Source organism: Erpetoichthys calabaricus, chromosome 11 (genome assembly GCF_900747795.2).
Source record: "Erpetoichthys calabaricus chromosome 11, fErpCal1.3, whole genome shotgun sequence".
NCBI classification, from domain to species: Eukaryota; Metazoa; Chordata; class Cladistia; order Polypteriformes; family Polypteridae; genus Erpetoichthys; species Erpetoichthys calabaricus.
In genome coordinates, this window is record NC_041404.2 from 58,560,820 (window position 1) to 58,582,815 (window position 21,996).

Here is a 21,996-nt window from a genome sequence, read left to right on the forward strand (position 1 = left end):
GATAAACCTGTTTATCTATAAAGGATACTCTCAGTTTAGATTTAATGTCCACAAATTGCATCTCTAGCTGTCCCAGTCAGTTTGTTGATGGGAGGGCACAGTGCTATGGCCTCAGAGTTATGCATACTGTGCTCCTTACTCACGTAACCCCCAACGTTGCATTACTCTGGTTCTCATGCATTTTGGACCATAGCTTTACCCAAAGTGTGTGTGGTGTGTCGTAATGTGCAATGAAATATGTAAAAGCTCCACTACTACTGAAACTCACATCATACTAAACATTCCCGGTGACAGTGCTGCAGTTACAGTGTTAGTGGTTTAGAAGGACAGGCAGAAACAATCAGTATGGTTATGTTATAGCATGTTTATTAAGTCTTGAAATGAGGACCACTGTGCATGTTTGTATTTGGAATTAGAAGGTATGCTGACTAGTTTTTGCAGTGATTTAAGTCTTCTACTTTGGTGGTATATTTGCTTGCTGTCCTATACGTAGATTTGTGGATATGTTTGTATCTAATTTAATATCCAGCTGTACCTCTGCCTTTTCAAACAGCAAGGTTTTGAAAGGTGCTATGTAATAAATTATCATTTGTACTTGTCATAAACAGATGGTATTTTTCAGGTCTGCTTGAAAGATCTACAAATAAACTCCTGGTACAGGAGAATTACTACAGCTGGTATATCAACTGAAAACCTATTAGCTAGTAAAAGATACAGCTGCATGTACAGTTTGGTGCTATCAGAAATAAAATTCTAAAACTGGCATACATACTGTACTAGAAGCATTATTTTCAGAAGCTAAAAATATCTTTAGCCCATCACATTGTGCATACTGCCTTATTTTAAGTGCATTTGTTGTTTAAGTGTAAAGCTTGCTATTGAAAATGCATACTGTATACAGTATGTTAAAACAACTTAGACATTCAAAGAGAAACCAATGGTCACACTACCTAAAAAATGAACTCATTTAAATGTTTTTATTTTTACATTGTAAAATAAACATTTCTTCATGTAAGATAAAAATATTATTGCTCAAATAAATCAGATTTTAAAATAACTGAAGAAATTTCTCATTGCTTTAAAATGTAAATAGTACACAATACTGATTTTTGCTATGCAAAAAAACATTTTCTCATCAGTGCAGACTTCTGGATGCATGGTGAGAATTAAATTATGAATTAAATTCTGCCACTTGTTTTTGGAGTAAAACTTAAAACATATATTTTTTTTGAATAAGGCTGAAAAGTATTGGGTACCAAAGTTGTGTTTAAGATGTTAACATAGTCCAAGAAAATCCAAAATATAACTACACTATTAAACTGAAAAGATTCCCAAAATTAAAACCCTAACTACACAAAATCATTATATCTCTAATTTTTAAGCTCTGTGTCATGAATTACAACATTTGCTAGCTGGTAAGATATGAAAAAAATATCCAGATAAGTAGATGTGCTCCACACTAAAAAAAGACTTAACTATATGCCATGTAGAGAAAAGCCAAGCAAAATGACACCTTTTATTGGCTAACTAAAAAGATTACAATATGCAAGCTTTCGAAGCAACTCAGGCCCCTTCTTCATGCAAGATGTAATCAGGCCTGAAGAAGGGGCCTGAGTTGCCTCAAAAGCTTGCATATTGTAATCTTTTTAGTTAGCCAATAAAAGGTGTCATTTTGCTTGGCTTTTCTCTACATTCATAATGGCTAACTCGGTACAACACCCTAGTACTACAGACTATATGCCATTATATTTTTGCTTGCTTGTGCATAGAATAGGTGTAAAAACCAGTCTGACACTGCGTTTTAGGACACTGGAGGTGAGGACATTGTTAATTTATTCCTTTGTGCCTAGAGGATCTTTTGTCTGTGGATTTGGTCTTACAAGTGAATGTGATGTGAACCTCTATGGCTGAGACTAGAAGTTTTCTTTTTTTTTTCATATCAACCACCACTTTCGCTAAGCTCAAAATAATCAGTCATTTTACCTGAGTTTGCAACAACAGTAGTAAAGGAATCTGTAATAATTTATTACTTCTTAATTAATATGAGCGGTGTCACACACTTGTGTTTAGGAGACAACTAAAGGGCTTGAGTACATGTAACTCCACGCCGGACCAGGGGGTGGCAAAGTGTACTAATTCTCCCTCTGGATCTTTAACAGACCATTCCAGGGAAATCCCACCCGGTTCAGGGGCAGCCAACGACGTCACTTCTGGTTCTGGTCCTGATGACATCTCTTCCTCCACTGGCCTTTAAAGCCGCCATATTGCTCCCAGTTAGGGAGTTCTGTTTGGACTCTGTTGTATGAACATTCCTGTACTTTGTCAACAATTTTGCAGCCTGGAAAAATTATACGGGTGGCTGCTCCAAACCTTCGCAATGTCTTATGGTCGTCGTTCTTACAGCGGTCACTATTACTGATAATTATTTTTGGCAACAATTTCTTCCTTTCAGTTTCTCCCTTTATCACTCATCTTCCTACATTGCCTTTTTATTTATAACTGGTGAGCTTCATCCATGCTCTAACACAGGCAGCAATCAAGTACTAAGCACTTGATTTGTCAGTATTACTTACACTATTGCAGATGATGCATGACTGGAGTCGAGCACTGCTGTAGCATACAGGCTTTTGCATTAATAAGTAAACATTCAGAAAACTCCAAAGTATAAAACCATATTACAATGTTCAATTTTTGACAAGCAGTACTGTGATGCAGTGGAGTCTCTTCCTCAAAGACAGTGTCCTGGATTTGTAATTTTGTGCCCACTTGCGGTCTGTGTGCCTTTTGCCCACTCTCATCATGTGTGTGCACATTTCTTTGGGTCCTCTTGTTTTCTTTCCATATCCCGAATGTGTGTGTTTTAGGTTAACAGGTGATACTAAATTAGTCCTATGTGAGTGTGAATGTGTGATTGACACCCCATCAAAGGTTGGTTTCTACTTTGTGCTCAGTGCCGCATAGATGCACTCTGACCTTGCCGGGACCCAAATTGTATTAAGTGTGTCTGAGAATGTTAAACTACCAATACTGTATATCACATGCTTATACTTAACTTTAAAAAAAACAGGATGAGCATAAAGCATAAGATTGTGAAATCCTAGAAAAAGTGTATGGAAAAGCACAGGATAATAAAGTATACACATTTGGTGATTGCCAAGATAAACAGAGATGACTGAAGAGGAAAGCAAGTCACACAGAATGGACACCCATGGAAGAAGTACTGGAACAAAGGAAACAGTGCAGAACAACTGTGCTCAATTATTAAAAAATAAATAGCACCCATCAAGAAAGCTTTGTACTGCATGTGGCTAAGATGTTGAACTACGTACTTGTTGAAATTGCAGAGGAATGAGACTGTGCATAAATTAAGAGCCTAAAATACTTAACCTTTTCACCATTTGGAATAGAAATGCTAGTTTGTGTGTCCCATTATTAACATCCTTTGAATTGTTGTTTATTTGAAAATAGCTTTCCAAATGCCAGGCAGCACTCAACCAAAATGAAAATTTTAAAAGTTATTCATGGTAATGTGTGGGTTAAAAAAAAATAATGACATAAAACACAACCTTAAGCTGCAACATTACAGTCTATCTGTAGTATTTTAAATATATGAATACTGAAATATTTTTATCCAAATAGACTGAGAAATATGTGACCACATCACTGACAGTGATGGTAAAATAATGTAAATTCTAGAATGCGTAAGTCAAATCGCACCACTGTTACATGCATTATTCCCTGTGCTACAGCTAAAAACTTTTGTCACATTTAAACAGCACTTACATGTGCATCTATATCTACTGAGGGATAAAGAGGCAACATTGAAGGAGGGGAGACGGCGTTGTTGGGGGTCTGTGCCTGAAGCTGAGGTGCTGGTGATGACGTACTGCTCAACATGGCAGGCACTCTAGTGCTCACAGCTGAAATGAAGAAATAAAGTAATTAGTTATCAAAAAGGAAATAATTAAGATAATAACCCAAAACTTAAAACTACATTTAAAGGAAAATAATTGTTAAGTTAGCAATATACCACTTGTATCATATTCTTCTATTACAGTGCGGCCAGAAAGTATTCACAGCGCATCACTTTTTCCACATTTTGTTATGTTACAGCCTTATTCCAAAATGGATTAAATTCATTTTTTTCCTCAGAATTCTACACACAACACCCCATAATGACAACGTGAAAAAAGTTTGAGGTTTTTGCAAATTTATTAAAAATAAAAAAATTGAATACTTGAATACTTTCTGGATGCACTGTATGTAGTATGTTTCTAACATTTCATTTAAACATTGTAGATGACTGTGTATTTTTTTGTCTTTTGAAAAAATGTTTATTAACTAATTTCTTGATAATACTTAATCATATACATAAAACAAAATCTGTGGATGATAATCATAAATGCAAATACACAAAAAACAAACAGCACAAATTCTTGAACATTTTCTGTAACTAAATACTCTTCTTGATGGTAAATTCAGTAGGTACTTCACTATAGTATATTAGTAACAAGCAAACTTACCTGAAACCATACCTGTTTTAAAAAAAAAAAAAAAAAATACAAAAAAATGGATATAAATGGAGAAAAAGTAAAACAGGTCATTGCCTATGTAGTCGGTTTTAAAGACTTATAGCCTGAGTTTCCATAAGATGCTCAGGAAATATTCATTGTTAATCATCATAGTGACTACGAATGCAAAATAAAAATATTCTATGAAAAAAGATCTTACGGTGTATGCAAAAATCTACCATCATTCAATAGTCAATTAGTACCTAGGCTTTTAAAAACATTGAAAATACTGTGGAAATAAAGTATAATTTAACTGATGTAAAATGGAGGTAAGGAGAAGTTCTTTCTAGGAATAAATTCTGTATCCAGTAAACATCCTTTGGCTTTAGACATTTCCTGTAAGTTATTACTATAATTTAACCCTCTCATCAAAGGAAAATGATTATTTGGGTGCATCAACACTTTGATGTGTCAATGTTTATTCAAAGAGTCACCGTCACAACTTCACAGCAATGTACTTTTTAACTGTCTGATGTACAAACATAGATAGCAACCTGTTTATCCTGCCAAAATCCCATTCGATTACAAAAACTAACTTTTAGGAAAGAGATTCTGAGTCATACAAAACTGAGAAATTGTGCTCTGTACTGCTGGCTGCCAGAATATTCCGATTAAAATATAAACTTGGTTCAAGTCAGAATCGTGAGCTCTTCCTTTAAAAGGATCTGAGAAATACCTAATTACCTGGGGATTATACAATGCTGTGTTAAACATTTTTGCAAAGTTTAGATCTTATGGTGTAGTATGATCTGATATTTGCTTATAATCGCTCCATAAATAGGAAACCGTTTCTGAAAACTGTTGCTTGGTTTTTAAAACTTACTATTTTGAATGAATATACATGCATTTCTCTCAACCTTCAAAGAAACTGAGCATGTACCATCTATAAATCTAACTAAACCTACAGTTACAAAAAACAGAAAAACCCAAATGAGAAACTGACATAATACATTATGCATGCAAGGCAAAAAAACATAATCCAAAATCTTTTACATTTAAAGGCAATCAGTCTTCAACCTACTATTATAACAAAGTAGTTCCATGAAAGAATTCCAGCACAAAGGTATATTCTACTGAGGAGATAAAGGAGGACACCTCAACATGTTCTTGCAAATGGGAAAAATTTTTATTACGCATTCAGTGTGTTAATTTTATGCCAGGCAACTTACATGAATTAGTCAATGCAAGTGCAATTTGATTCCTCACTAAAAAAAATAAAAACGGTGCCAGCTGTTGAGACATCATTAGGTTTTTACCTTTTAAGAGTGCCTTTATATTTTACCTTTTTTTTTTTTTTTTTTTTTTTTTTTTTAACATTAAGAACATATATACTTCTATTTATATAAAAAACAGCTCACAAAACATCTTTATAGAATAGAAACTTACTCTGAAAAACTGTCATTGAACCACGTGTGGTTCAAGTATACTAAAACAAGGCATGGATGTTCAAGTTCATAACTAAATGGTGGTCTTGGAGATGAAAGAATTCTTCAGTAGAAGTAGTAGCAGCTTTGGTGTTCACTTACCACAAAGCGATCAAGTGCACATGGCATTAAGCAGGTGCTGTATCACTCGCATAAAGGCTCAGCAACAGTACCACTAAAACAACCTTTCATGTGGCCTTAGTGGCTAACAGCCAAAGTATTGCATTAAAGAAAGGCTAAAACCACTGATCTAAACATGATGACTTTTGCAGATGCACATTTTTGAATAAGGATGACATGGCACTGACTTATCAGAGGTTTGTACAGTAGAGTGTAATAACAGCAGCTTGTGACATTGGGGGCAGAATAAAGGAGACGATTGAAAGAGCTGAAGTGAGGAACAAGAGGAAAGCAATTGCATACTACTTCAAGTGACTGAAATGAGAAGGGTTATAACTACTGACAAATAAATGGTTAAACTCCAATGTGATAAATGCAGTTTAGATAAACAGGACACCTTTTGGTAGAAGATACTGTCTTCTAAGATGCCATAGAAGGAAATGACTACCAAATGGTGATCAGAAGAGATGCAATGGAACTGAATGTATGAACAAGTCATTAATAGTGTGATCTGGTAATGATTAGAGCGGACAGAAGACTAAGAAAAGTGACCAGGGCACTGTGAGAAATATAAAGGCATCCATCAAAAAAAGGTATGAACTACAAAATCATTTGTGTTTCTGTGGAATCACACCATGAAGCATTTCAGTTAATGGTTGATTTTTTTAATGGTTAGATGCGTGAAGAAAACAATTCTAAGGTTGGTAGGCTGGAAGTTGAGTACAAATAGATTACTGAGATGCTGAAACAAAATACAATCAAGGTATCGGAAGAATATGATGTTCAAGGTAAGTTGAAAACTATGAATGTTTCAGTGAAAAATAGTGGAAATTTGCATCTGGACAAAAGGGACTACAAAAATATTCAAGGCAGTGGTGGTGAAGTGCTTATGCAGTTCAAAGGAAGGTGCTATGAAGAGTGGGAGGAATTGAAGGTGAAGGTTAACAGTATAAGCAACGAGGAAGCAAAGCAAAATCGGATTTGTGTCCAATTAAGGTAAAAAATCGTATTTGAGTCACCTCAGTCTGGTAATATGAACACAGCCAAAGACAGACATGCAAAAAAGACAGCCCAACTGAAAGGGCACTGAAAACGGCAAAGAGCAGTTGAAGATCTTGGAGTTAACAGACTAGTGCAACTCAATTGTAAGGGAAGAAAAGATGTCAGCGTTAACTTACAGGGGATTGAACATTATAGTGTACAAAGCAAAGCATGGAATCAAACCTATGCCACATGTACAAGATGACATAGTCCAGAAGAAAATACTTATGAACATTGTTAAAGTTGGTGAAAACTGGTTTCATGCAAAGAAAAAAGGATAAATCGGCACTATTAAAGGGGACAATGATGCATTTGAAGGTGGTGTCTAATGAGGTGTCAAGGGAATTAGCAAGATGGGCATTAAGCACAGCATGTAAGAATGTACGGTTTAAGTCTGCAGCAATAGTGACATCAGGAGAATCAAGGATAAAAGGAATAATGGAGACTTGGGAGGTGAAGATATGACTTAATTGGACATCTTGCTCATAGTTTCTTGTTACTTAGGGCTGTGATAAAATTTATTGAAACGATGACTAGAAAGATAAGTGAAAAACCACCAAGGGATTTCTTGAATGTCATTTGTCTTGTATCCAGTCAAAACAAATCAAAAAAGTTACCAACATTTAAATCTGGAATGGTAAAAAAGTATTGTATCTAATATAAGTAACAAGGGGGCTCCGCCCCATGCTCGCTTCGCTCGCCTACCCCCGGCGTTGGGTATCCTGAAATACATTAGTCGAGCTCGTTCGTTTTGGAGCCATGCTGCTTTGCTCGCGGCATTTCAGACGCAAGTTGTAGGCGCCTGCGTTCATTGATTTTATCCAGGCAGGCTCGTGTTTGTATATCCGTTAGTCGAGGTTGTTCGTTTTGAACCCGCGCCTGCTTTGCTTCCGCAGTTTCAGACGCGCGTTGTAGGCGCCTGCGTTCATTGATCTTATCCAGGTGGGCTCGTGTTTGTATCGTTGAGCGGTATTGTGTCTGAATTTGGTGTAAAGCGTTCAGCGGTTTGTATAATCCCAAGCAGCACATTATTCCTAACTTTACTCCGCAGTAGTGCCACTCACAATATGACGGTGACACCTGCGCCTTCACTCCACAGTAGTGCCACTCACATTATGGCGGTGACGCCTGCGCCTTCCGTACTATCTTTGTAGACCTGTGGGGCCTCCGTAGCCTCTCACGTTTGACTCTGGGGTGCAGCGCAGAATCCTCTTTTGTGTGTGGCTGTGTTGTTAGTCGTTAGCTATGGGCGCGTTGTTGCTTCATTTCTCATTCACGTTAGTTGAGCTCTTTCGCTCTTGGGCCGTGACTCCTTCGTTCGCGGTGGATAAGACTTCGCTTGCGGTTTATGAGACGCGCGCCTGCGCAGTACGTCTCATGGTCCCATCACCGTGTACCTGCCTCCAAATTTGGTTTATTCTCGGTTAGTAATATGGATTAGAAGCAGAAACATTGTTAGGTTGTTTAAAAAAATTAAAAAGCAGCTGGGTCATGGCTGGAAATTCAGACAGCTATTACCATTTTCAGATGTCAAGGCCACGTTTTCAACCCAGTAGCAAAAGCGTTGATAGGGATGAATCAATTAACAAGTCCACAAGCCCAACAGCTGTATTACCTTATAAAACTATGCATACATATATCCACATTTTCATGAACAGGTGAATTTTACACCTTTATGTTTTATTGCTGGAGATGTCTCTGTATTATATAAAAAAATAGGGTCGAGACATGACCTTCTCAGAAAGACACTTGGACGTCTCGAGAGAACAACCAATTTAAAACAAGATCACGGATATCTAACCTCTCACTTGTTGGAATGCTTTTGGCAGACACACTTCATGTGCTCTCAGCTCTTAAAAATTTTATACGTTCTAGATGGCACATCAATGACTAAGTGAAGAAGAAAGAGCAGCCTGTCTAAAAGAGACCCAAAAGCACTTAAGAGAAAAGAAGGCGAAAAAGAACAATAATAATCTATGTGCAAATTCTGAAAATAAGGAAAGTAATAATCAGCCCGGACCAAGTGGAATTGAAAACCTTGTAGGTCTAATCGGGGTCAGAAATAAAAGACTTCACATGCAGAGCACGTTAGAGATTATGAAAGCAGTGGAATTCGAAAGGCTAAAAAAAAAAAAAAAAAATGGCGCAATATACATGCAGAGCAATTTAAAGAATATGAAAGTAGCAAAATTTGAAAGTATCAAAAAAGAAAGTAAAGATCGCATTAGCACAAACAAATGAAAATTATTACTCATTACTCATTTATTACTGTGAAATAACGGAATAGTAAAAAGAGATCAAATATATGGACACAGGTGATGTCAGAAGTATGTAGATATTGTTTGGCTTTAAAGTTTAAGTCGGAGACTTATAGATCATCTAATTCGTGTTGCCATCAGGGAAAAGTAGTGCTGCCTCCCAATGAAGAGGCGTATCTGCTAGAATTAACAGATTTGTTGTTTGGTGAAAGTGAAATCCACAAACACTACAAGCAAAATATCCAAGTCTACAATAATCTATTCGCATTCGCATCATTCAACGCTCAAAACGTAGATTTACAAAATAATGGACCATATGCTACGAGAATCTGTGGTCCCGCAACAATTAAAGCTACAAGTTTAATTTCGAAGAAACCACAATTCGGTCAGGTGTATATTTATGATCACGGAGAAGCGATGCAACATAGAATCAAAAACATAGAATCAAAAGTATGTAACAATTCCCATGAAAATAATCTCTTTAAATTGTACAGTCATATGAAAAGGTTTGGGAACCCCTGTCAGCCTACATAATAATTTACTCGATTTTCAACAAAAAAAGATAACAGTGGTATGTCTTTCATTTCCTAGGAACATCTGAGTACTGCGGTGTTTTCCGAACAAAGATTTTTAGTGACGCAGTATTTAGTTGTATGAAATTAAATTAAATGTGAAAAACTGGCTGTGCAAAAATGTGGGTCCCCTTGTCATTTTGCTGATTTGAATGCCTGTCACTGCTCAATGCTGATTATTTGCAACACCAAATTGGTTGGATGAGCTCATTAAGCCTTGAACTTCATAGACAGGTGTGTCCAATCATGAGATATAAAGGTATTTAAGGTGGTCAATTGCAAATTGTGCTTTCTTCCCTTTGACCCTCCTCTGAAGAGTGACAGCATGGGATCCTCAAAGTAACTCTCAAAAGATCTGCAAACAAAGATTGTTGAGTCTCATGGTTTAGGGGAAGGCTACAAAAAGCCATCTCAGAGGTTTAAACTGTCAGTTTCAACTGTAAGGAATGGAATCAGGAAATGGAAGGCCACAGGCACTGTTGACGTTAAACCCAGCAGGTCTGGCAGGCCAAGAAAAATACAGGAGTGGCGTATGAGCAGGATTGTGAGAATGGTGACAGACAACCCACAGATCACCTCCAAAGACCTGCAAGAACGTTTTGCTGCAGATGGTGTATCTGTACATCGTTCTACAATTCAGCGCAATTTGCACAAAGAACATCTGTATGGCGGGGTGATGAGAAAGAAGCCCTTTCTGCACTCACACCACAAACAGGGTTGCTTGTTGTATGCAAATGCTCATTTAGACAAGCAGAAGAAGAACACCACATTACAAGAAAAACACCTGCTACCTACTGTCACATTTGGTGGAGGTTCCAACATGCTGTGTGGCTAGTTCAGGGACTAGGGCCCTTGTTACAGTCGAGGGTCGGATGAATTCCACCCAGTATCAACAAATTCATCAGGATAATGTTCAAGCATCAGTCACGAAGTTGAAGTTACGCAGGGGGCGGATATTCCAACAAGACAATGATCCAAAACACAGTTCGAAATCTACAAAGGCATTCATGCAGAGGGAGAAGTGCAATGTTCTGGAATGGCCATCACAGCCCCCTGGCTTGAATACCGAAAGCCGTAAATCTATGGGATGATTTGAAGCAGGCTGTCCATGCTCAGCAGCCATCAAATTGAACTGAACTGAAGAAATTTTGTATGGAAGAATGGTCAACAATACCTCCCATCCAGAATCCAGACACTCAAAGACTATAGGAGGACAGCGTCTAGAGGCTGTTAAATTTGCAAAAGGAGGCTCAACTAAGTATTGATGTCATATCTCTGTTGGGGTGCCCACATTTATGCACCTGTCTAATTTTGTTGTGATGCATATTGCATATTTTCTGTTAATCCAATAAACTTAATGTCACTGCTGAAATCCTACTGTTTCCATAAGGCATGTCATATATTAAAAGGAAGTTCTACTTTGAAAGCTCAGCCAATAAGAAATAAAAATCCAAAGATTGAGAGGGGTTCCCAAACTTTTTCATATGACTGTATATCCGGTTAACCAAACCCGGGGGCGGGTGAGTGAAGCGAGCGGAGCCCCCTAGTGTTTAAATACTAAGAGAAAAACTTTAATGTTAAACCTCCCAAAATGTGAAAAAAATTACAACTTAAGCTAAAGTACAGCTGTATGACTAGTGCAAAGTCCGGCTCACCTTTATAATGTGAAAACATCAGGCTGAAACAATAGGAGCATAACCATTGTGAATTTTTCCAGCAAACAGCCACATAAGCTCAGTAATGAATTTCACCCAACCGTTGTTAGGTTTTGTGTTTTTGTTCCTGCTTTCTCTAAACTTTGATGTTTATTTTTTTTCTAGTTTAATTATGAATCTATTTGTTGTACAAGTTCGACCTGATTTTATTTGAAGAAAATAGCATTGCAAACAAAGAATTCCTCTCATGTTATGTAACTCCTAAAATTAAGGAAAAACTATCAACAAATATTGTGAGCCTGACCATTGTACTCCTTGAAGAAAAGCTTGTGTTTATCATCCTAAGAAAGCAACATGACATTGAAATAGCACTACCATAGAATTCTTAAGGTATGCATTGAGATAACATCTGATCAGATGGATCAAGCTAATGTTTTAATACCGCAACGGGAATTGATGCAAATACAAAGGACACAAGACTGATAATACTTCACAGTGTCTTAAGTAGAAGCGTTAATTAATTTGAAGTCCACATTTTAGATTAACAGAACTTGAGGTGTGATTTCTGTTCAGACTTCAAAGCCTAACTCTACCTTAAATAACAATACTAATATCTCTATTTACAATTAGATGATTTACGCAGTATTAAGGAATTTAAGGGTGATTATTTCTTTCAATCTCGTATACCAAGCCACTGTTATTGGTAGGAAAAATGCAATGCAACTATAAATTTTGTTGACTACTCTGCCAATCAATAAATCGACCACTAACAAATCATTTAAAGTTCAACCTACTGGATATTAATGTTGGCAAAGAAAAGAGATTATTTTAATTCTGGCTAAGACCCATTGATTACATATACTTTTAAATGAAACGTACTTTAAGGGACTGCAAAATTTAATCCCAGAATACACAAGAAATGCGACAAACAAGAGGAGGTCATTCAGTCCATTTGTTGCTTGTTTGTTTAGTTAACACCTAAGCTGCCTCAAAATCTCATCCAGATCCATCTTAAAAAGGTTGTCAAGGTTTCTGCATCAACTGCATGACTCCATAGTTTGTTCCAAACTCCCATTAAAGATTTTATAACCGTCACCCAACAAAAATGGGTCCAGAAATCTGTAAATGAAAGTTTCATAACTGTTACAATCATGAGGTATAAAAGACAAAGACAGCAGTCTACTTTTAGTTACCATACGACTCAATGAAATGTGCTAATATAATGTATATGTCAAATTTTGTATTTTTTTTTTATTGGTTATAAGGATTTGTTTTCTAGCCTGTTCTAATCACAAGTTTTTCTATTGGATATTTATCCTACTTAGAAATCACTCTTTTTAACGGCTTTAAGGATTTGTTTTCCAGCTTGAATTATTCAAGCATCATTGTCTTTCTCATAGATTTTTTTAACTAGAAATCATCCTGTCTCTGCAGTCTTAATTAAAAAAAAAAAGAAGAAGGTGGTGCAGGCAAGAATGAACGCATCTAAATTCAAAGATTTTCAGGGGATTCAAAAAGAGCTCTATCCAAGAAAGAATTTTCTTTTTCTATAGAACAGAATATCTAGTCTGATCTACTGTAAAAAATTACATTTTTGTAGATTCCCATAGTGCAGGGGTGCCCAATGCATCGATCGCGATCGACTGGTAGATCGCGTTGCATTCAAAAAAAATTTTTTTTAAACGTTTGTCTATCATATATACTCCCTATGGCATTTGCCACTTGATTGACATACAGGGCGGCAAGTCTGAGATCTCTTTTCTTCTAACAGACTGGTCATCCCGCACGCATGATCAAACGCGCGAGCTACTGCAAAACTCCGGCTATGATCTAGTTAGCCTTCCAATTTATATCGACTGAAGAAGGAATTAAAAAAAAAAAAAATTGTTTGGGGAGGGTATGGGTTGGATGTGGAATTGGAAGAGGATTTTTTTTCTCACAATGTCACAATCGAAGTGTGTTTGTCTGATCTGTCAATCTATCATTGCTATTCCAAAGAAGGAAAATGTGGAAAGGCACTTTCGAACTTGTCATAAAAACTACGAAACCAACTTCCTTCAAAAAAGCGATCTGAGAAAGAGAAAGGAGAGGGAACTAAAAAAAACTAAAATTGTCATTAAATACGCAGAATACAAGCAACTTAATAATGATCAATGGCCGCTAGACTTGGCATTTTTTTTCCAATCTGACCAACATGTTGAATGAGCTTAATTTACAGCTGCATGGAAAAGAGAAAACCATGGTCAATATGATTAGCTCAGTTAATGCTTTCAAACGAAAAATGCAGCATCTGTCCTCAAAGCTGTAGCGCCTTGATTTGGGGAATATCCAAAACCTCGCGTCAGAGCTGGAGACGCAATGGAAGGCATGTGCGCAACTTGACAGCATACGCTACACAGAGCAGATTGAAAATTGCCTGTCAGACTTTGACAGACGGTTTCAAGACTCAGTTTTACTTGAGCCAATCGCTACATTTAAGTGCTATCCATTTAGGGAAGATGTTGAGGGTGATTCACCCGCATCAAAAATTGCAACACTGTTTCACCTAAAACTCCTCTACAGTGGAGGATGAGATTTTGACACTTCAGGATGACATTCAGCTGAAGTCTGGGGTTCTTGGACAGTTTTGGAACTTACTTACAGTGGAGAAGTACCCAAACATGAGGAAATGTGCTACCTCCTTGACTACATTATTCGGCTCTACTTATTTATGCGAGTCAGCCTTTTCCCACATGAAGATTATTAAATCCAAATACTGTAGTGACCTTAAATGTATTGAACTGTTATTGTGCCATAAAGGTTATTCAGTTATGCAAGGTATGACAACATATATTTTATGGATAAAGTATACTCAGAGTAATAAAGTATGTGGATAAAAGGCTCTTGAGAAGCCCAACACATGCATCCCTGAATAGAGCTTTTCTAAGTATTGACAAATCAGTCAATTTCACAGACCTCACGTCTGAGGATTATGAATATGTGCACAAAATCTCAAAGTTTTCCCATAATGTTGCTCAACTATGTACTTCACATCAATAATTCCAAGTACAAGAACTCCATATTAACTCTCAGAAACAGTTGTAAAGTGGTCATAATCTGGGTTTGAAGGCCCCAAAATCATTAAAGCCCACTTATGAGCTACTTTTTATCCCAGAGGTCTTACATATTCTAAATATGAGGCCATCTAACTGACAGCGAAAGCACTTTTAAAGCGGAGTGTTGAAACAGGTCAAAAATTCCAAATACACTAGCAAAATCTACATTTGAACAAATGAAAAAAAATATATTACCATTAAATATTGTCAAGGGTGTGACTATTCACATGACTCACTTGGGTATTCATATAACACATGGGGCTGAAAAGGAGGTCTGAGAAGGGTTATGAAAGATTATGAACACGTACAAATCGGGTTCCGACCAATTAGTTTGCAAAACTTTTGCATCTGTTCACAACCACACACTTGGGTGACGAACAAGCCAGTTTCCCTTCTGGTTCGTACGTGCCGATGATTTCCCCACGTGTTCAGTCTCTCGCTGTACATTGTTCTCGGTCAGACGTGCGTGCATACGCTGTGAACTCTTTGTACTCTATTTTGTGTGCTTTTGCATTAATTTTGCAGTTAACCATGGCCTCTAAGCAAGTGAAGAGTGGTAGTGTTGGTGAGAAGAAAGGTTAGAAGAAAATTGAAATCGAATTAAAGAAAGAAATTATTGAAATGTATGAGCGTGGCGTTCGTGTTACTGATGTTGCCGCCGAGTACAAGAAGTAAAAATCTACGATTTCAACTATTCTAAAGCAGAAAGAGGCCATTAAAGCAGCTGATGTTGCAAAAGGAGTTACAGTGTTAACCAAGCAGAGGACTCAAGTGCTGGAAGAGGTGGAAAAACTGCTGCTAGTGTGGCTGAACAAGAAGCAACTTGCAGGGGATATCGTAAGCGAGGTCGATGTTATGTGAGAAAGCCAGGAAGATTCATGGCGATTTGCTCTGCAAGGTTAGTTTTCTTGGTTGTTTATGGTTAGTTTTTGTATAAATTAAGGATTTTTCAAATGTTCATTTTTTTCCCTGTGCTTAAAATTAAAAAAAAAAAAAAAAAAAAAAAAAGTGTTTACAGTGAGCAAAATCAGGCTGTAGCGCGAACTCTTGCAATGTTAGGTTTTCTCTGTTCAAGGTTTTCTCAGTATTATTCAATGTTTTTACATTTAGTTTACTATTACGCTGTGCATTCTATGGTTTTTTTAACTATTTTTGTGCTTAAAAATCTTTAAAAAATATATATTTACATACAGTTTGTATGGTCTGGAACGGATTAATTGTATTTACATACAATCTTATGGGGGAAATTATTTTGAGTTTTGGAACAAATTACGGTCGTGACCCGAGGTTCCACTGTATTTGTCTTAATTCTTTACCTATTCTGCCTCATCTCTACCACATCACATATAGTTTGAAAAAATCCCAGAACAAGAATCTGCTGACTGTCCCTTCAATAAGGAAGTCAAAGATTTTCTTGTGAAGTTTGGGTACTGCACTAACATTTTCAGAGTTAAACAGGGTTCTCCCTGTGGGGACCCAAACTCTTTTTCTGGCTATTCTGTGTTTTACTTAACAGCTGCATTGCCAGCACATAGCTTGCTGAATGGATTCACCAGTTACATATCAGCACAGATTGACTGCTTAAGAATCAGCAAGGAGAGCAGACAGACACAATCCATTACCATAGCACTACACAAACATTCACCTAAACATACACAAAAAATAAAACCTCGTAGTATTTGAACAAACCATAACCAGACATCCATCTCTAGGCCCAAGAGAGAATGGGCCAACATGCGAGCATTGTTTTTCTTCAACAACGCCCTTTCATGATCTGGAGAAGAGAGTCACAGTTGGCAATGAAGTAATAAAAAAATATAAAGAGATCTTAGCTAATCACTGCATGACACCAGCCACATAATCAAGGAAGTTTAAGGAGTAATTTTACGACCCCAACAAGTTAGTGTGGGCTTAGGATTTGATGCAAGAGGTTGAGCTGTTAAGGGACTTCACCTAGGGATCAGTTCAAATATTAATCACATAGTGGATAATTTGGTGGCTAAACAATTTATTCAAGTACTGCTAGACTCCTTTGGCACATTCATACACAGACATACCTGGTAGGACATCAAAGAACTCTTAAAACTTTAAGATGGGCATCAGAAGTTCCCCTTGGAAAGGAGAGCTGACGCACAAATTGTGGTAACAAAAGAAGAGAAAAGTACGACACCACCACAGCTCAAAAAAGAGAATGCTAAACCACCAAAGGTTCCCCGAAATGTGATGCTTGAGGAGTGGAGAAGACAGGCACACAACAGTAGGGCTGGGTATTGGCACTGATGTCCCAATTTGATTCAATTCTGATTCACAATGTCCCGATTTGGTTCGATTGATATTATCTTGACTGAATTAGCAAAGATATATTGGTAGCTTTTTTAAAGACCATGCATAGAGAACATTGATACAATGTGAAAAATTTCAGTTACACTTTATTTGAAGGGTGTGTATATATATAGTGACTTCATAACATATGCATAAGCATGGAATGACATTTAAGAAGAAATACTTCAAATAAAAAAAAAAAAAACACTTTTTCACGGCACTGCACTCATTCAGAATTCACCATAATTTAACTAACATATGAATTAACACAACAGAGTCCACAAATATTATGGAAGGCTCCTTGATTTAATACAATGCAATTGCATCTACTTTATAAAACATCTGTATCAGCTTGTTAATACTATTATGAGTTAATCAAATATTGCATATTAAATAATGTTATTAAATAACCTGTTCATGTGTTAATGAATCTTCATGTAGTCTCCCTTCAACTGAACTGTTAACCAAATTTATTCCCATATTGGACATTTAAAATAATCATGAATTAGTTTAAATTAAAGATACAGTGGGAAGACTCGTGTCTTCTGCAAGTTACACACATCTTCAGTTGCTCATGTGCGGCAGTCATGTAAATCAGTCTCAAAAATGTGTCCATCCGGTCCTTCTCAGACAAAAAGGAAGAGTTTTAAAATGAGGATCTAATGCTTATGGTTATTGACAGTGGCAATGAGTGAATGGAATATAAAAGAAAAAGAACCGGCCAACATAACTAACAACTGCACTAATATGATCTGTGCAGTAAAGTGCTTATGGAGGTATTTCACACCGGCTGCTTTGTGCACACACTCACTTTGGTATTGTAGGCTGCTCTGAAAAATTCCAACAGTTGCCAACTTGCTTGGACAGGTGAGGCACATTGCAAACTTTTTCCACCATAGCAGTACAGCTTAAAGTGAAGCAACAGAAAGGTTTCTGGAACAACAGCCAGCCAGCCATCTGAGCAGCTCTGCATAATGTATAGACAGCAAGGTTGCTACCAGGGTGAATGGCATGCAGCGTGCTTGCCTGCAACACATCCTCCACAGGTGCCCAGTCGTTTCTAATGTGGTGACATGTGATTTGTCACATAGGGATCTGCTGCCAGTTGTTGCAAGTTAGAGCTACTCTCTCTTAGCTGACCTAAGAGATGTGTCAATGCTTTGCTTAAGAGCTTCATAAAGCCTAGGTACAATAACTTCACTTGTTTGCTTTCTGGTTGGTATAGCATATCTCAGTTTGAAAACCTGTATCATACAGTATGTTGAAAGCACTTGGTTTCAACTACGGTTTACGGTCTCATTTCTTTACAGATAGAAATTGCTATAGATTGTTATTTTTTGGGCAAGAGGTGAGCTAAACGGAGACTTGGAGCTACCCGCCATCTCCAGTATAGATTGTTTAGGCTCTACTCATTTGGATGTCAACTGAGATTATGTTCATGGGTGATGTCGGGATAAATGATTCTTCAAATTTGTTGTGTTCCAACAATACATAATTTCTGAGCAGCACAGATAACATTGGGCTTTGCATTTATCCTGTTCTTTGCAGATGCACCATTTGAATCCACAGGAAATCCACGCATCTGCTTTAAGTGTCTAAGGCACAGATTTCAGTTGAGGAGTCCTACCTGCAAACAGAACCATTCTCATTCTGAGTGGAAGTAAAGTGCTTTTTTCGTAGCAATCCTTAACAGGCACATTACCAACATCTACAGGATCAGACACCAAATAAGAAGTAAAAATATACATAGAGTAATTTAGCAGGGTAGAGAATCATAAGATCGATCTTGAGACTTTAAGAATCGACACTGAATCTTTTATATGAAAAATAATGATTAATTGGAAAATCAGTATTTTACCCAAGCCTACACAGTAACAATGTTGTCAAACATGAAGAGATTTAGAGTGGCTTAGCTAAGAGCAGACAGTTCTGTGATTTCTAAGGTGTATGTTTTTCATGACATTAGGTGTAACTTCTGACTTCAATAAAGACAACGCATCATCTCAGAATTACTCCCATTCCTAATCCTCTTTATGATGCGATTATCAACCAAGAATGGCCTGAAATAAAAAGTGTCAGTAATACCATCCAGGGTCCTACGACTTGACAAAAGAAATGCTGGTTCCTAGAAGGTCTGACACTGTTCAGGCGAGATGACTCACAGCAAAGCCCACTGCACATATTCAACTGGACAATGGAAGTGCAAGGAAGCTGCCACCTAGACAGAAGCCCAGGCTACTTGCAACACACTGCTGGTAAACCCAAATCAGGAGCGTTGTTGAGCATCTTTGAAACTGGGTACCTGCTCCAATTATAAGTTATAGATATAGCAGGCCATAAAATAAACCATAAAAAGGACTTTAAATCCTTATGATTCACATGTGCTTCCACCACTTTTCGCTACATTATTTTTAAGATTTTTATTTATTTATTTTTTTTATTTCCAGTGAGTCTACAAAGAATGAAATGTTTTTGACTTGTGCAACAGTGAGTTGATTTTGCAGCCTTCAAATAAAAATCTCTTAAAAACATAGCTCTTCACAAAAATTGGAATCTCTGTGTGTACAGTGACATGATCATAAAGAAAGGAGAACTCGATATGCTTAGCACTGCCTATAATGCACATTTGAAATCCACACAAAAATCATCCATGACTGCTTAAACATGTAAAAAAATGCAGCCATTACTTAACATTTTTCCTTCCAGATAGACAGGTTTTTGGTCCTTGAGGCCAGCAAACATGAGGTCACTGATATTCTCTTTTACATAAATTGAGGCACTGTGGACCAATTCATGTCTCATAAATGAAGTAAATGAATGTCCTAAATGTAATCTTTTAAGTGCTTATCTATTATTATAATTTTAATTGAGCAGACACTTAAATTCACAGCAACTGAAAAATTCTGTAAAACAAGTTTGGGTGATTATCAGGAAACTACTAAGCTTACAAATGACAAACAGCAAATTTAAAACAAATAAGAGGTAACTAGTGTTAAATAAATAAATAAATAATGGAGCTTGTGTGCTGTAAACAGAGTGTGCAGACCTGACTACGTATATCAGTGGCATGGGACACCAGTTGAGTGCTATGGGTGGAAGCCAGCCATCAAGGATGAACAGGCGGGATTAACTAATTGGGGTCTTTTTCTTCTCTTTTTTATATTCAGTAAAAATGTAATAAAGGTGGCCTGTATATTTTGAATTACATTTAATTGTTTTAGAGTTTATGGATCAAGCTACCCAGCATCCACATAAGACAGACACACTAATTCCATGGCATGTGTATAGAGATTCTCTATTTTGCCAATCTATATCAGGCAGTTTTAATGTTGAATGACTCAAACAGTAATCGGTAAATTAGCTGATCTCAAAAAACATTTTTTCAGAATCTGCTAAGCTATATGGTGGTTTAGCTGTTGTGCTCCTTTACACAAAGTATGCTAGAACTTGAGGAATCACACGAGTCATTTTGCTGCCAAAACTTCCTGTATACAAAGAGCAGACAGTGAAACCTTAGAAGGGAGTAAAGACTGAAATATTGACTTTTACATTAAAGAAGGTGGAATAATAAAAGGAGAAAAGGGAATCCGCGGAGTATTCTTGTGCATGGAGGGGAATGGCACATGTATATGTTGTCGAGCAATAGTTTGAGTGGAAGGAAGAAAAAAGAGGGACATGTCATTAAAAGAAATGAAAAGAGGAGCTCCTTTTCGTTTTGCTTTATTTATAATTTTAGATTTTGTTGCCTATATAACATCACACATTGTAGTCATTTTAAAACAACACTGAAATGCCAACATTAAAGCATCTTTATAATGTTACACGATACTGCCACTGGTGCCGTCTCCTGTAGAAATATGGACACCTGCAACGATATCCCTGAGTGACAATATGATCAATACAATGTTTTCCTTAATTAGAAATTTTAGCAGAGGGCTGCTGTTGTAAAATTGTCCCATGCTGCAGCCACAAAATTAGATTATAAAATTATGAAAATAAATATCTACTTTGTAAGGCTTAACACTTTTTGAAATTCATGCCTTGAAAATCGATAGCCAATTAAATATATACTTTATCAATAGGGCTGTCAACATTTTCTTTTTTTGTTTAACTTTATTCTGACATGTTGTAGGCATTTAAATTACATTTTAGCTTTGTGTTCATACTGCAACACAACCAAAACGTTTGTCATGGTATGCCATTTCATGAAGGCTGATCACAAACTAGGAGCATATAATTTAAGTCATAGATGGCATATTTCAGATGTTTTTTTTTTCTTTTTTTTATTTATTAAATAAAAAAAAAAATTTCACTGCAACATTATTTCATTGTAACATTGCTCCCGTAATGCTCACTAAACTGTTGGAGATATATGTATTGAATGTAATGAAGAAGAAATACAAAATTATAGTATCTTAGTAAACTGGTAGCTTCAGTTACTTTGCCCCAGCTCTTTAATGTACCAAATAGTATGCTGTGTTCAAAAACTTTCCAGACATCAAGTTTTGGTTTCATTAAATCAGCAGTTTAAAAAGTAAAACTTGGGTTTGCAAACCTGACTTACTTGTAAAGGATGAACGTCTTTTGAATATGCAGTTGCATTTAGCTTTGTTACTCAGTTTTATCTGGTCATTGACACTACAATTTTAAATAGCTTCGTGCCAGATAAAATTATGGTGTTGTTGCAATACACCTCCACAATTTCAGATTTTAAATGTGTCAGTGTGCTATGATATAAACCTGAATGCCCGTCAACATATGACTGAGTGGGAGCACTGAATAGTAAATTTGGTTATCTGTAAGGGTCATATTTAAATTCTCATTTCATCTTAATTAAGATTTTTTTTTTTTAATTGAATTCCTTTCTAAGATGATTCATTTTTATTAATTAGTTGTTACTTTAATTTTCTGTTCTTTTAATTACCTACATTAGTTAGT

General features: G+C 36.6%; 1 protein-coding gene across 1 annotated transcript in view; it reads right to left on the reverse strand.

Moving 5' to 3' along the window:
• Positions 1 to 21,996, reverse strand: part of ankhd1 (ankyrin repeat and KH domain containing 1) — a 198,412-nt gene that overhangs the window by 61,399 nt on the left and 115,017 nt on the right. Inside the window, 1 exon segment of the mRNA XM_051934204.1 lies at positions 3,784 to 3,920. Coding sequence (XP_051790164.1) covers positions 3,784 to 3,920 — 137 coding nt within the window.